Raw genomic sequence first — 16,835 nt, 5'->3', positions numbered from 1 at the left:
ATAGGAATGCATTGTATCTGTACAGCAGGTACTTTATCTAACCAATAGGAACACATTGGATCTGTACAGCAGGTACTTTATCTAACCAATAGGAACACATTGTATCAGCAGGTACTTTATCTAACCAATAGGAACACATTGTATCTGTACAGCAGGAACTTTTGGGAATCAGAATCATAGGGTTCGGGTTAGCGTTGGGGTTGGGGTTAGGGTTAGCGTTGGGGTTAGCGTTGGGGTTGGGGTTAGGGTTAGCGTTGGGGTTAGCGTTGGGGTTGGGGTTAGGGTTAGGGGTTAGGGGTTGGGGTTGGGGTTGGGGTTGGGGTTCGGGTTGGGGTTAGGGTTCGGGTTCGGGTTCGGGTCCGGGTCCGGGTCCGGGTCCGGGTTAGGGTTAGGGTTCGGGTTGGGGTTGGGGTTCAGGTTCGGGTTCAGGTTAGGGTTGGGGTTCAGGTTAGGGTTGGGGTTCAGGTTCGGGTTCGGGTTCAGGTTAGGGTTAGGGTTCGTGTCCTGTGCCTCACCTTTCCCTTGGCATCCAGCAGGCGGAGCTTCCTGATTCCATCCTCAGTGTTGATCATGGCTTCCTTCCTGTCCAGAACAAACGTGGTCAGGTGCTGAGAGGAGAGAGGAGAGGGTTTGGGACACGGAGAGGATAGGAGAGAGGAGATGATTTGGGAGACATATGGGATAGGAGAGAGGGTTTGGGACACAGAAAGGATAGGAGAGAGGGGAGATGGTTTGGGACACGGAAGGATAGGAGAGATGAGAGAGGGTTTGGGACACAGATGGATAGGAGAGATGGGAGAGGGTTTGGGACACAGTTAGTAACAATCTCTACCCTACCACTAACACACTGTGTATGTACAGTAGTAGACTGACCTCAACATGGTGTTAGTCATGCTGTATGTACAGTAGTAGACTGACCTCAACATGGTGTTAGTCATGCTGTATGTACAGTAGTAGACTGACCTCAACATGGTGTTAGTCATGCTGTATGTACAGTAGTAGACTGACCTCAACATGGTGTTAGTCATGCTGTATGTACAGTAGTAGACTGACCTCAACATGGTGTTAGTCATGCTGTATGTACAGTAGTAGACTGACCTCAACATGGTGTTAGTCATGCTGTATGTACAGTAGTAGACTGACCTCAACATGGTGTTAGTCATGCTGTATGTACAGTAGTAGACTGACCTCAACATGGTGTTAGTCATGCTGTATGTACAGTAGTAGACTGACCTCAACATGGTGTTAGTCATGCTGTATGTACAGTAGTAGACTGACCTCAACATGGTGTTAGTCATGCTGTATGTACAGTAGTAGACTGACCTCAACATGGTGTTAGTCATGCTGTATGTACAGTAGTAGACTGACCTCAACATGGTGTTAGTCATGCTGTATGTACAGTAGTAGACTGACCTCAACATGGTGTTAGTCATGCTGTATGTACAGTAGTAGACTGACCTCAACATGGTGTTAGTCATGCTGTATGTACAGTAGTAGACTGACCTCAACATGGTGTTAGTCATGCTGTATGTACAGTAGTAGACTGACCTCAACATGGTGTTAGTCATGCTGTATGTACAGTAGTAGACTGACCTCAACATGGTGTTAGTCATGCTGTATGTACAGTAGTAGACTGACCTCAACATGGTGTTAGTCATGCTGTATGTACAGTAGTAGACTGACCTCAACATGGTGTTAGTCATGCTGTATGTACAGTAGTAGACTGACCTCAACATGGTGTTAGTCATGCTGTATGTACAGTAGTAGACTGACCTCAACATGGTGTTAGTCATGCTGTATGTACAGTAGTAGACTGACCTCAACATGGTGTTAGTCATGCTGTATGTACAGTAGTAGACTGACCTCAACATGGTGTTAGTCATGCTGTATGTACAGTAGTAGACTGACCTCAACATGGTGTTAGTCATGCTGTATGTACAGTAGTAGACTGACCTCAACATGGTGTTAGTCATGCTGTATGTACAGTAGTAGACTGACCTCAACATGGTGTTAGTCATGCTGTATGTACAGTAGTAGACTGACCTCAACATGGTGTTAGTCATGCTGTATGTACAGTAGTAGACTGACCTCAACATGGTGTTAGTCATGCTGTATGTACAGTAGTAGACTGACCTCAACATGGTGTTAGTCATGCTGTATGTACAGTAGTAGACTGACCTCAACATGGTGTTAGTCATGCTGTATGTACAGTAGTAGACTGACCTCAACATGGTGTTAGTCATGCTGTATGTACAGTAGTAGACTGACCTCAACATGGTGTTAGTCATGCTGTATGTACAGTAGTAGACTGACCTCAACATGGTGTTAGTCATGCTGTATGTACAGTAGTAGACTGACCTCAACATGGTGTTAGTCATGCTGTATGTACAGTAGTAGACTGACCTCAACATGGTGTTAGTCATGCTGTATGTACAGTAGTAGACTGACCTCAACATGGTGTTAGTCATGCTGTATGTACAGTAGTAGACTGACCTCAACATGGTGTTAGTCATGCTGTATGTACAGTAGTAGACTGACCTCAACATGGTGTTAGTCATGCTGTATGTACAGTAGTAGACTGACCTCAACATGGTGTTAGTCATGCTGTATGTACGGTAGTAGACTGACCTCAACATGGTGTTAGTCATGCTGTATGTACGGTAGTAGACTGACCTCAACATGGTGTTAGTCATGCTGTATGTACAGTAGTAGACTGACCTCAACATGGTGCTAGTCTTGCTGTATGTACGGTAGTAGACTGACCTCAACATGGTGTTAGTCATGCTGTATGTACAGTAGTAGACTGACCTCAACATGGTGTTAGTCATGCTGTATGTACAGTAGTAGACTGACCTCAACATGGTGTTAGTCATGCTGTATGTACAGTAGTAGACTGACCTCAACATGGTGTTAGTCATGCTGTATGTACAGTAGTAGACTGACCTCAACATGGTGTTAGTCATGCTGTATGTACAGTAGTAGACTGACCTCAACATGGTGTTAGTCATGCTGTATGTACAGTAGTAGACTGACCTCAACATGGTGTTAGTCATGCTGTATGTACAGTAGTAGACTGACCTCAACATGGTGTTAGTCATGCTGTATGTACAGTAGTAGACTGACCTCAACATGGTGTTAGTCATGCTGTATGTACGGTAGTAGACTGACCTCAACATGGTGTTAGTCATGCTGTATGTACAGTAGTAGACTGACCTCAACATGGTGTTAGTCATGCTGTATGTACAGTAGTAGACTGACCTCAACATGGTGTTAGTCATGCTGTATGTACAGTAGTAGACTGACCTCAACATGGTACTGGGAGGTGTTCGTCATGCTGTATGTACAGTAGTAGACTGACCTCAACATGGTGTTAGTCATGCTGTATGTACAGTAGTAGACTGACCTCAACATGGTGTTAGTCATGCTGTATGTACAGTAGTAGACTGACCTCAACATGGTGTTAGTCATGATGTATGTACAGTAGTAGACTGACCTCAACATGGTACTGGGAGGTGTTCGTCATGCTGTATGTACAGTAGTAGACTGACCTCAACATGGTGTTAGTCATGCTGTATGTACAGTAGTAGACTGACCTCAACATGGTGTTAGTCATGCTGTATGTACAGTAGTAGACTGACCTCAACATGGTGTTAGTCATGCTGTATGTACAGTAGTAGACTGACCTCAACATGGTGTTAGTCATGCTGTATGTACAGTAGTAGACTGACCTCAACATGGTGTTAGTCATGCTGTATGTACAGTAGTAGACTGACCTCAACATGGTGTTAGTCATGCTGTATGTACAGTAGTAGACTGACCTCAACATGGTGTTAGTCATGCTGTATGTACAGTAGTAGACTGACCTCAACATGGTGTTAGTCATGCTGTATGTACAGTAGTAGACTGACCTCAACATGGTGTTAGTCATGCTGTATGTACAGTAGTAGACTGACCTCAACATGGTGTTAGTCATGCTGTATGTACAGTAGTAGACTGACCTCAACATGGTGTTAGTAATGCTGTATGTACAGTAGTAGACTGACCTCAACATGGTGTTAGTCATGCTGTATGTACAGTAGTAGACTGACCTCAACATGGTGTTAGTCATGCTGTATGTACAGTAGTAGACTGACCTCAACATGGTGTTAGTCATGCTGTATGTACAGTAGTAGACTGACCTCAACATGGTGTTAGTCATGCTGTATGTACAGTAGTAGACTGACCTCAACATGGTGTTAGTCATGCTGTATGTACAGTAGTAGACTGACCTCAACATGGTGTTAGTAATGCTGTATGTACAGTAGTAGACTGACCTCAACATGGTGTTAGTCATGCTGTATGTACAGTAGTAGACTGACCTCAACATGGTGTTAGTCATGCTGTATGTACAGTAGTAGACTGACCTCAACATGGTGTTAGTCATGCTGTATGTACAGTAGTAGACTGACCTCAACATGGTGTTAGTCATGCTGTATGTACAGTAGTAGACTGACCTCAACATGGTGTTAGTCATGCTGTATGTACAGTAGTAGACTGACCTCAACATGGTGTTAGTCATGCTGTATGTACAGTAGTAGACTGACCTCAACATGGTGTTAGTAATGCTGTATGTACAGTAGTAGACTGACCTCAACATGGTGTTAGTCATGCTGTATGTACAGTAGTAGACTGACCTCAACATGGTGTTAGTCATGCTGTATGTACAGTAGTAGACTGACCTCAACATGGTGTTAGTCATGCTGTATGTACGGTAGTAGACTGACCTCAACATGGTGTTAGTCATGCTGTATGTACAGTAGTAGACTGACCTCAACATGGTGCTAGTCTTGCTGTATGTACAGTAGTAGACTGACCTCAACATGGTACTGGGAGGTGTTCGTCATGCTGTATGTACAGTAGTAGACTGACCTCAACATGGTACTGGGAGGTGTTCGTCATGCTGTATGTACAGTAGTAGACTGACCTCAACATGGTACTGGGAGGTGTTCGTCATGCTGTATGTACAGTAGTAGACTGACCTCAACATGGTACTGGGAGGTGTTCGTCATGCTGTATGTACAGTAGTAGACTGACCTCAACATGGTACTGGGAGGTGTTCGTCATGCTGTATGTACAGTAGTAGACTGACCTCAACATGGTACTGGGAGGTGTTCGTCATGCTGTATGTACAGTAGTAGACTGACCTCAACATGGTACTGGGAGGTGTTCGTCATGCTGTATGTACAGTAGTAGACTGACCTCAACATGGTACTGGGAGGTGTTCGTCATGCTGTATGTACAGTAGTAGACTGACCTCAACATGGTACTGGGAGGTGTTCGTCATGCTGTATGTACAGTAGTAGACTGACCTCAACATGGTACTGGGAGGTGTTCGTCATGCTGTATGTACAGTAGTAGACTGACCTCAACATGGTACTGGGAGGTGTTCGTCATGCTGTATGTACAGTAGTAGACTGACCTCAACATGGTACTGGGAGGTGTTCGTCATGCTGTATGTACAGTAGTAGACTGACCTCAACATGGTACTGGGAGGTGTTCGTCATGCTGTATGTACAGTAGTAGACTGACCTCAACATGGTACTGGGAGGTGTTCGTCATGCTGTATGTACAGTAGTAGACTGACCTCAACATGGTACTGGGAGGTGTTCGTCATGCTGTATGTACAGTAGTAGACTGACCTCAACATGGTACTGGGAGGTGTTCGTCATGCTGTATGTACAGTAGTAGACTGACCTCAACATGGTACTGGGAGGTGTTCGTCATGCTGTATGTACAGTAGTAGACTGACCTCAACATGGTACTGGGAGGTGTTCGTCATGCTGTATGTACAGTAGTAGACTGACCTCAACATGGTACTGGGAGGTGTTCGTCATGCTGTATGTACAGTAGTAGACTGACCTCAACATGGTACTGGGAGGTGTTCGTCATGCTGTATGTACAGTAGTAGACTGACCTCAACATGGTACTGGGAGGTGTTCGTCATGCTGTATGTACAGTAGTAGACTGACCTCAACATGGTACTGGGAGGTGTTCGTCATGCTGTATGTACAGTAGTAGACTGACCTCAACATGGTACTGGGAGGTGTTCGTCATGCTGTATGTACAGTAGTAGACTGACCTCAACATGGTACTGGGAGGTGTTCGTCATGCTGTATGTACAGTAGTAGACTGACCTCAACATGGTACTGGGAGGTGTTCGTCATGCTGTATGTACAGTAGTAGACTGACCTCAACATGGTACTGGGAGGTGTTCGTCATGCTGTATGTACAGTAGTAGACTGACCTCAACATGGTACTGGGAGGTGTTCGTCATGCTGTATGTACAGTAGTAGACTGACCTCAACATGGTACTGGGAGGTGTTCGTCATGCTGTATGTACAGTAGTAGACTGACCTCAACATGGTACTGGGAGGTGTTCGTCATGCTGTATGTACAGTAGTAGACTGACCTCAACATGGTACTGGGAGGTGTTCGTCATGCTGTATGTACAGTAGTAGACTGACCTCAACATGGTACTGGGAGGTGTTCGTCATGCTGTATGTACAGTAGTAGACTGACCTCAACATGGTACTGGGAGGTGTTCGTCATGCTGTATGTACAGTAGTAGACTGACCTCAACATGGTACTGGGAGGTGTTCGTCATGCTGTATGTACAGTAGTAGACTGACCTCAACATGGTACTGGGAGGTGTTCGTCATGCTGTATGTACAGTAGTAGACTGACCTCAACATGGTACTGGGAGGTGTTCGTCATGCTGTATGTACAGTAGTAGACTGACCTCAACATGGTACTGGGAGGTGTTAGTCATGCTGTATGTACAGTAGTAGACTGACCTCAACATGGTACTGGGAGGTGTTAGTCATGCTGTATGTACAGTAGTAGACTGACCTCAACATGGTACTGGGAGGTGTTCGTCATGCTGTATGTACAGTAGTAGACTGACCTCAACATGGTACTGGGAGGTGTTCGTCATGCTGTATGTACAGTAGTAGACTGACCTCAACATGGTACTGGGAGGTGTTAGTCATGCTGTATGTACAGTAGTAGACTGACCTCAACATGGTACTGGGAGGTGTTCGTCATGCTGTATGTACAGTAGTAGACTGACCTCAACATGGTACTGGGAGGTGTTCGTCATGCTGTATGTACAGTAGTAGACTGACCTCAACATGGTACTGGGAGGTGTTCGTCATGCTGTATGTACAGTAGTAGACTGACCTCAACATGGTACTGGGAGGTGTTCGTCATGCTGTATGTACAGTAGTAGACTGACCTCAACATGGTACTGGGAGGTGTTCGTCATGCTGTATGTACAGTAGTAGACTGACCTCAACATGGTACTGGGAGGTGTTCGTCATGCTGTATGTACAGTAGTAGACTGACCTCAACATGGTACTGGGAGGTGTTCGTCATGCTGTATGTACAGTAGTAGACTGACCTCAACATGGTACTGGGAGGTGTTCGTCATGCTGTATGTACAGTAGTAGACTGACCTCAACATGGTACTGGGAGGTGTTCGTCATGCTGTATGTACAGTAGTAGACTGACCTCAACATGGTACTGGGAGGTGTTCGTCATGCTGTATGTACAGTAGTAGACTGACCTCAACATGGTACTGGGAGGTGTTCGTCATGCTGTATGTACAGTAGTAGACTGACCTCAACATGGTACTGAGAGGTGTTCGTCATGCTGTATGTACAGTAGTAGACTGACCTCAACATGGTACTGAGAGGTGTTCGTCATGCTGTATGTACAGTAGTAGACTGACCTCAACATGGTACTGAGAGGTGTTCGTCATGCTGTATGTACAGTAGTAGACTGACCTCAACATGGTACTGAGAGGTGTTCGTCATGCTGTATGTACAGTAGTAGACTGACCTCAACATGGTACTGAGAGGTGTTCGTCATGCTGTATGTACAGTAGTAGACTGACCTCAACATGGTACTGAGAGGTGTTCGTCATGCTGTATGTACAGTAGTAGACTGACCTCAACATGGTACTGGGAGGTGTTCGTCATGCTGTATGTACAGTAGTAGACTGACCTCAACATGGTACTGGGAGGTGTTCGTCATGCTGTATGTACAGTAGTAGACTGACCTCAACATGGTACTGAGAGGTGTTCGTCATGCTGTATGTACAGTAGTAGACTGACCTCAACATGGTACTGGGAGGTGTTCGTCATGCTGTATGTACAGTAGTAGACTGACCTCAACATGGTACTGGGAGGTGTTCGTCATGCTGTATGTACAGTAGTAGACTGACCTCAACATGGTACTGGGAGGTGTTCGTCATGCTGTATGTACAGTAGTAGACTGACCTCAACATGGTACTGGGAGGTGTTCGTCATGCTGTATGTACAGTAGTAGACTGACCTCAACATGGTACTGGGAGGTGTTCGTCATGCTGTATGTACAGTAGTAGACTGACCTCAACATGGTACTGGGAGGTGTTCGTCATGCTGTATGTACAGTAGTAGACTGACCTCAACATGGTACTGGGAGGTGTTCGTCATGCTGTATGTACAGTAGTAGACTGACCTCAACATGGTACTGGGAGGTGTTCGTCATGCTGTATGTACAGTAGTAGACTGACCTCAACATGGTACTGGGAGGTGTTCGTCATGCTGTATGTACAGTAGTAGACTGACCTCAACATGGTACTGGGAGGTGTTCGTCATGCTGTATGTACAGTAGTAGACTGACCTCAACATGGTACTGGGAGGTGTTCGTCATGCTGTATGTACAGTAGTAGACTGACCTCAACATGGTACTGGGAGGTGTTCGTCATGCTGTATGTACAGTAGTAGACTGACCTCAACATGGTACTGGGAGGTGTTCGTCATGCTGTATGTACAGTAGTAGACTGACCTCAACATGGTACTGGGAGGTGTTCGTCATGCTGTATGTACAGTAGTAGACTGACCTCAACATGGTACTGGGAGGTGTTCGTCATGCTGTATGTACAGTAGTAGACTGACCTCAACATGGTACTGGGAGGTGTTCGTCATGCTGTATGTACAGTAGTAGACTGACCTCAACATGGTACTGGGAGGTGTTCGTCATGCTGTATGTACAGTAGTAGACTGACCTCAACATGGTACTGGGAGGTGTTCGTCATCCTGTATGTACAGTAGTAGACTGACCTCAACATGGTACTGGGAGGTGTTCGTCATGCTGTATGTACAGTAGTAGACTGACCTCAACATGGTACTGGGAGGTGTTCGTCATGCTGTATGTACAGTAGTAGACTGACCTCAACATGGTACTGGGAGGTGTTCGTCATGCTGTATGTACAGTAGTAGACTGACCTCAACATGGTACTGGGAGGTGTTCGTCATGCTGTATGTACAGTAGTAGACTGACCTCAACATGGTACTGGGAGGTGTTCGTCATGCTGTTGAAGCTGTTCTTGGTGTAGTTCTTCCGTTGTTCTGGAGGACGACAGGACACAGTCAGAAGCAAAACAAACAGTATAGCATCTCGACAGAACTACAGTCAAATCATAGCATATATGTTCACATGGTACCATTACCTCAGGGATAACTACAGTCAAATCATAGCATTACCTCAGGGATAACTACAGTCATATCATAGCATTACCTCAGGGACAACTACAGTCATATCATAGCATTACCTCAGGGATAACTACAGTCATATCATAGCATTACCTCAGGGATAACTACAGTCATATCATAGCATTACCTCAGGGATAACTATAGTCATATCATAGCATTACCTCAGGGATAACTACAGTCATATCATAGCATTACCTCAGGGATAACTACAGTCATATCATAGCATTACCTCAGGGATAACTACAGTCATATCATAGCATTACCTCAGGGATAACTACAGTCATATCATAGCATTACCTCAGGGATAACTACAGTCATATCATAGCATTACCTCAGGGATAACTACAGTCATATCATAGCATTACCTCAGGGATAACTACAGTCATATCATAGCATTACCTCAGGGATAACTACAGTCATATCATAGCATTACCTCAGGGATAACTATAGTCATATCATAGCATTACCTCAGGGATAACTACAGTCATATCATAGCATTACCTCAGGGATAACTACAGTCATATCATAGCATTACCTCAGGGATAACTACAGTCATATCATAGCATTACCTCAGGGATAACTACAGTCATATCATAGCATTACCTCAGGGATAACTATAGTCATATCATAGCATTACCTCAGGGATAACTACAGTCATATCATAGCATTACCTCAGGGATAACTACAGTCATATCATAGCATTACCTCAGGGATAACTACAGTCATATCATAGCATTACCTCAGGGATAACTACAGTCATATCATAGCATTACCTCAGGGATAACTACAGTCATATCATAGCATGTCTGTCCACATGGTACCATAACTACAGTATCATTAAGTATTGTACATGTTAGGAATCATCCTCAGGGATAACTACAGTATCATTAAGTATGGTACATGTCAGGAATCATCCTCAGGGATAACTACAGTATCATTAAGTATGGTACATGTTAGGAATCATCCTCAGGGATAACTACAGTATCATTAAGTATGGTACATGTTAGGAATCATCCTCAGGGATAACTACAGTATCATTAAGTATGGTACATGTTAGGAATCATCCTCAGGGATAACTACAGTATCATTAAGTATGGTACATGTTAGGAATCATCCTCAGGGATAACTACAGTATCATTAAGTATGGTACATGTTAGGATTCATCCTCAGGGATAACTACAGTATCATTAAGTATGGTACATGTCAGGAATCATCCTCAGGGATAACTACAGTATCATTAAGTATGGTACATGTTAGGAATCATCCTCAGGGATAACTACAGTATCATTAAGTATGGTACATGTCAGGAATCATCCTCAGGGATAACTACAGTATCATTAAGTATGGTACATGTTAGGAATCATCCTCAGGGATAACTACAGTATCATTAAGTATGGTACATGTCAGGAATCATCCTCAGGGATAACTACAGTATCATTAAGTATGGTACATGTTAGGACTCATCCTCAGCTGTAGCTAACGTTGTTGTCAGACATGTCAGTCCCCTTAAATAGTGAGCTGCTGAACACAACAATTCCAGATGATGCCATGCTACACACTGTTCTGAAAGGAGATGAGTCTGGGAGTAGGGTGGTGGGCTGAGGGTGGTGGGGCTGAGGGTGGTGGGGCTGAGGGTAGTGGGCCTGAGGGTGGTGGGGCTGAGGGTGGTGGGCCTGAGTGTGGTGTGGCTGAGGGTGGTGGGCTGAGGGTGGTGGGGCTGAGGGTGGGGCCTGGTATCAGGGTGGTGGGGCTGAGGGTGGTGGGGCTGAGGGTGGTGGGCTGAGGGTGGTGGGGCTGAGGGTGGTGGGCTGAGGGTGGTGGGGCTGAGGGTGGGGCCTGGTATCAGGGTGGTGGGTCTGAGGGTGGTGGGCTGAGGGTGGTGGGCTGAGGGTGGTGGGGCTGAGGGTGGTGGGGCTGAGGGTGGGGCCTGGTATCAGGGTGGTGGGGCTGAGGGTGGTGGGGCTGAGGGTGGCGGCTGGTATCAGGGTGGTGGGGCTGAGGGTGGTGGGGCTGAGGGTGGCGGGGCTGAGGGTGGTGGGCTGAGGGTGGTGGGGCTGAGGGTGGTGGGGCTGAGGGTGGTGGGGCTGAGGGTGGGGCCTGGTATCAGGGTGGTGGGGCTGAGGGTGGTGGGGCTGAGGGTGGGGGCTGGTATCAGGGTGGTGGGGCTGAGGGTGGTGGGGCTGAGGGTGGTGGGGCTGAGGGTGGTGGGGCTGAGGGTGGGGCCTGGTATCAGGGTGGTGGGGCTGAGGGTGGTGGGGCTGAGGGTGTGGCCTGGTATCAGGGTGGTGGGGCTGAGGGTGGTGTGGCTGAGGGTGTGGCCTGGTATCAGGGTGGTGGGGCTGAGGGTGGTGGGGCTGAGGGTGTGGCCTGGTATCAGGGTGGTGGGGCTGAGGGTGGTGGGCTGAGGGTGGTGGGCTGAGGGTGGTGTGGCTGAGGGTGGTGGGGCTGAGGGTGGGGGGCTGAGGGTGGTGTGGCTGAGGGTGGTGTGGCTGAGGGTGGTGAGGGTGAGGGTGGTGGGCTGAGGGTGGTGGGGATGAGGGTGGTGGGGCTGAGGGTGGTGGGGCTGAGGGTGGTGGGGCCTGGTATCAGGGTGGTGGGCTGAGGGTGGTGGGGCTGAGGGTGGTGGGGCTGAGGGTGGTGGGCTGAGGGTGGTGGGGCTGAGGGTGGTGGGGCTGAGGGTGGTGGGGCTGAGGGTGGAGGGCTGAGGGTGGTGGGGCTGAGGGTGGTGGGACTAGGGTGGTAGGCTGAGGGTGGTGGGGCCTGGTATCAGGGTGGTGGGCTGAGGGAGGTGGGGCTGAGGGTGGTGGGGCTGAGGGTGGTGGGCTGAGGGTGGCTGGGCTGAGGGTGGTGGGGCTGAGGGTGGGGCCTGGTATCAGGGTGGTGGGGCTGAGGGTGGTGGGGCTGAGGGTGGGGGCTGGTATCAGGGTGGTGGGGCTGAGGGTGGTGGGGCTGAGGGTGGTGGGGCTGAGGGTGGTGGGGCTGAGGGTGGGGCCTGGTATCAGGGTGGTGGGGCTGAGGGTGGTGGGGCTGAGGGTGGGGCCTGGTATCAGGGTGGTGGGGCTGAGGGTGGTGGGGCTGAGGGTGTGGCCTGGTATCAGGGTGGTGGGGCTGAGGGTGGTGGGGCTGAGGGTGTGGCCTGGTATCAGGGTGGTGGGGCTGAGGGTGGTGGGGCTGAGGGTGTGGCCTGGTATCAGGGTGGTGGGGCTGAGGGTGGTGGGCTGAGGGTGGTGGGGCTGAGGGTGGTGGGGCTGAGGGTGGTGGGGCTGAGGGTGGTGGGCTGAGGGTGGTGGGGCTGAGGGTGGTGGGGCTGAGGGTGGTGGGCTGAGGGTGGTGGGGCTGAGGGTGGTGGGCTGAGGGTGGTGGGGCTGAGGGTGGTGGGGCTGAGGGTGGTGGGCTGAGGGTGGTGGGCTGAGGGTGGTGGGGCTGAGGGTGGTGGGCTGAGGGTGGTGGGGCTGAGGGTGGTGGGGCTGAGGGTGGTGGGGCTGAGGGTGGGGCCTGGTATCAGGGTGGTGGGCTGAGGGTGGCTGGGCTGAGGGTGGTGGGGCTGAGGGTGGGGCCTGGTATCAGGGTGGTGGGGCTGAGGGTGGGGGGCTGAGGGTGGGGGCTGGTATCAGGGTGGTGGGGCTGAGGGTGGTGGGGCTGAGGGTGGTGGGGCTGAGGGTGGGGCCTGGTATCAGGGTGGTGGGGCTGAGGGTGGTGGGGCTGAGGGTGGGGCCTGGTATCAGGGTGGTGGGGCTGAGGGTGGTGGGGCTGAGGGTGTGGCTTGGTATCAGGGTGGTGGGGCTGAGGGTGGTGGGGCTGAGGGTGTGGCCTGGTATCAGGGTGGTGGGGCTGAGGGTGGTGGGGCTGAGGGTGTGGCCTGGTATCAGGGTGGTGGGGCTGAGGGTGGTGGGCTGAGGGTGGTGGGGCTGAGGGTGGTGTGGCTGAGGGTGGTGGGGCTGAGGGTGGTGGGGCTGAGGGTGGTGGGGCTGAGGGTGGTGGGCTGAGGGTGTTGGGCTGAGGGTGGTGGGGCTGAGGGTGGTGGGCTGAGGGTGGTGGGCTGAGGGTGGTGGGGCTGAGGGTGGTGGGCTGAGGGTGGCTGGGCTGAGGGTGGTGGGGCTGAGGGTGGTGGGCTGAGGGTGGTGGGCTGAGGGTGGTGGGGCTGAGGGTGGTGGGCTGAGGGTGGTGGGGCTGAGGGTGGTGGGGCTGAGGGTGGGGCCTGGTATCAGGGTGTGGGGCTTAGGGTGGGGGCTGGTATCAGGGTGGTGGGGCTGCGGGTGGGGCCTGGTATCAGGGTGGTGGGGCTGAGGGTGTGGCCTGGTATCAGGGTGGTGGGGCTGAGGGTGTGGCCTGGTATCAGGGTGGTGGGGCCTGGTATCAGGGTGGTGGGGCTGAGGGTGGGGCCTGGTATCAGGGTGGTGGGGCTGAGGGTGGGGCCTGGTATCAGGGTGGTGGGGCTGAGGGTGTGGCCTGGTATCAGGGTGGTGGGGCTGAGGGTGTGGCCTGGTATCAGGGTGGTGGGGCTGAGGGTGTGGCCTGGTATCAGGGTGGTGGGGCTGAGGGTGGGGCCTGGTATCAGGGTGGTGGGGCTGAGGGTGGGGGCTGGTATCAGGGTGGTGGGGCTGAGGGTGTGGCCTGGTATCAGGGTGGTGGGGCTGAGGGTGTGGCCTGGTATCAGGGTGGTGGGGCCTGGTATCAGGGTGGTGGGGCTGAGGGTGGGGCCTGGTATCAGGGTGGTGGGGCTGAGGGTGTGGCCTGGTATCAGGGTGGTGGGGCTGAGGGTGTGGCCTGGTATCAGGGTGGTGGGGCTGAGGGTGTGGCCTGGTATCAGGGTGGTGGGGCTGAGGGTGTCGCCTGGTATCAGGGTGGTGGGGCTGAGGGTGTGGCCTGGTATCAGGGTGGTGGGGCCTGGTATCAGGGTGGTGGGGCTGAGGGTGGGGCCTGGTATCAGGGTGGTGGGGCTGAGGGTGTGGCCTGGTATCAGGGTGGTGGGGCTGAGGGTGTGGCCTGGTATCAGGGTGGTGGGGCTGAGGGTGTGGCCTGGTATCAGGGTGGTGGGGCTGAGGGTGTGGCCTGGTATCAGGGTGGTGGGGCTGAGGGTGTGGCCTGGTATCAGGGTGGTGGGGCTGAGGGTGTGGCCTGGTATCAGGGTGGTGGGGCTGAGGGTTTGGCCTGGTATCAGGGTGGTGGGGCCTGGTATCAGGGTGGTGGGGCTGAGGGTGTGGCCTGGTATCAGGGTGGTGGGGCTGAGGGTGTGGCCTGGTATCAGGGTGGTGGGGCTGAGGGTGTGGCCTGGTATCAGGGTGGTGGGGCTGAGGGTGTGGCCTGGTATCAGGGTGGTGGGGCTGAGGGTGGGGCCTGGTATCAGGGTGGTGGGGCTGAGGGTGTGGCCTGGTATCAGGGTGGTGGGGCTGAGGGTGTGGCCTGGTATCAGGGTGGTGGGGCTGAGGGTGTGGCCTGGTATCAGGGTGGTGGGGCCTGGTATCAGGGTGGTGGGGCTGAGGGTGGGGCCTGGTATCAGGGTGGTGGGGCTGAGGGTGTGGCCTGGTATCAGGGTGGTGGGGCTGAGGGTGTGGCCTGGTATCAGGGTGGTGGGGCTGAGGGTGTGGCCTGGTATCAGGGTGGTGGGGCTGAGGGTGTGGCCTGGTATCAGGGTGGTGGGGCTGAGGGTGTGGCCTGGTATCAGGGTGGTGGGGCTGAGGGTGTGGCCTGGTATCAGGGTGGTGGGGCTGAGGGTGGGGCCTGGTATCAGGGTGGTGGGGCTGAGGGTGTGGCCTGGTATCAGGGTGGTGGGGCTGAGGGTGGGGCCTGGTATCAGGGTGGTGGGGCTGAGGGGCCAGGGTGACTTCCTCTCAGAACAGAAGGAGGATCCTAGAGGGGCCAGGGTGACTTCCTCTCAGAACAGAAGGAGGATCCTAGAGGGGCCAGGGTGACTTCCTCTCAGAACAGAAGGAGGATCCTAGAGGGGCCAGGGTGACTTCCTCTCAGAACAGAAGGAGGATCCTAGAGGGGCCAGGGTGACTTCCTCTCAGAACAGAAGGAGGATCCTAGAGGGGCCAGGGTGACTTCCTCTCAGAACAGAAGGAGGATCCTAGAGGGGCCAGGGTGACTTCCTCTCAGAACAGAAGGAGGATCCTAGAGGGGCCAGGGTGACTTCCTCTCAGAACAGGAGGAGGATCCTAGAGGGGCCAGGGTGACTTCCTCTCAGAACAGAAGGAGGATCCTAGAGGGGCCAGGGTGACTTCCTCTCAGAACAGAAGGAGGATCCTAGAGGGGCCAGGGTGACTTCCTCTCAGAACAGAAGGAGGATCCTAGAGGGGCCAGGGTGACTTCCTCTCAGAACAGGAGGAGGATCCTAGAGGGGCCAGGGTGACTTCCTCTCAGAACAGGAGGAGGATCCTAGAGGGGCCAGGGTGACTTCCTCTCAGAACAGGAGGAGGATCCTAGAGGGGCCAGGGTGACTTCCTCTCAGAACAGGAGGAGGATCCTAGAGGGGCCAGGGTGACTTCCTCTCAGAACAGGAGGAGGATCCTAGAGGGGCCAGGGTGACTTCCTCTCAGAACAGAAGGAGGATCCTAGAGGGGCCAGGGTGACTTCCTCTCAGAACAGGAGGAGGATCCTAGAGGGGCCAGGGTGACTTCCTCTCAGAACAGAAGGAGGATCCTAGAGGGGCCAGGGTGACTTCCTCTCAGAACAGAAGGAGGATCCTAGAGGGGCCAGGGTGAATTCCTCTCAGAACAGAAGGAGGATCCTAGAGGGGCCAGGGTGACTTCCTCTCAGAACAGGAGGAGGATCCTAGAGGGGCCAGGGTGACTTCCTCTCAGAACAGGAGGAGGATCCTAGAGGGGCCAGGGTGACTTCCTCTCAGAACAGGAGGAGGATCCTAGAGGGGCCAGGGTGACTTCCTCTCAGAACAGGAGGAGGATCCTAGAGGGGCCAGGGTGACTTCCTCTCAGAACAGGAGGAGGATCCTAGAGGGGCCAGGGTGACTTCCTCTCAGAACAGGAGGATCCTAGAGGGGCCAGGGTGACTTCCTCTCAGAACAGGAGGAGGATCCTAGAGGGGCCAGGGTGACTTCCTCTCAGAACAGAAGGAGGATCCTAGAGGGGCCAGGGTGACTTCCTCTCAGAACAGGAGGAGGATCCTAGAGGGGCCAGGGTGACTTCCTCTCAAGAACAGGAAGGAGGATCCTAGAGGGGCCAGGGTGACTTCCTCTCAGAACAGGAGGAGGATCCTAGAGGGGCCAGGGTGACTTCCTCTCAGAACAGGAGGAGGATCCTA

General features: G+C 51.9%; 1 protein-coding gene across 12 annotated transcripts in view; it reads right to left on the bottom strand.

The window, feature by feature from the left end:
- Window positions 1-16,835, bottom strand: part of eps8a (EGFR pathway substrate 8a, signaling adaptor) — a 279,677-nt gene that overhangs the window by 84,937 nt on the left and 177,905 nt on the right. For all 12 annotated transcript variants that reach the window (XM_071331567.1, XM_071331566.1, XM_071331569.1 and 9 more), the window contains 2 exons: window positions 9,364-9,431; window positions 516-608 (listed from right to left, as the gene is read on the bottom strand). In XM_071331567.1, coding sequence (XP_071187668.1) covers window positions 516-608; window positions 9,364-9,431 — 161 coding nt within the window. The remainder of the gene's footprint in view (window positions 1-515; window positions 609-9,363; window positions 9,432-16,835) is intronic.

This window comes from Salvelinus alpinus, chromosome 11, assembly GCF_045679555.1.
Source record: "Salvelinus alpinus chromosome 11, SLU_Salpinus.1, whole genome shotgun sequence".
Classification (NCBI taxonomy): domain Eukaryota; kingdom Metazoa; phylum Chordata; class Actinopteri; order Salmoniformes; family Salmonidae; genus Salvelinus; species Salvelinus alpinus.
Note: the sequence above shows the minus strand (reverse complement) of the source record. Positions and strands in the feature narration are given on the sequence as shown.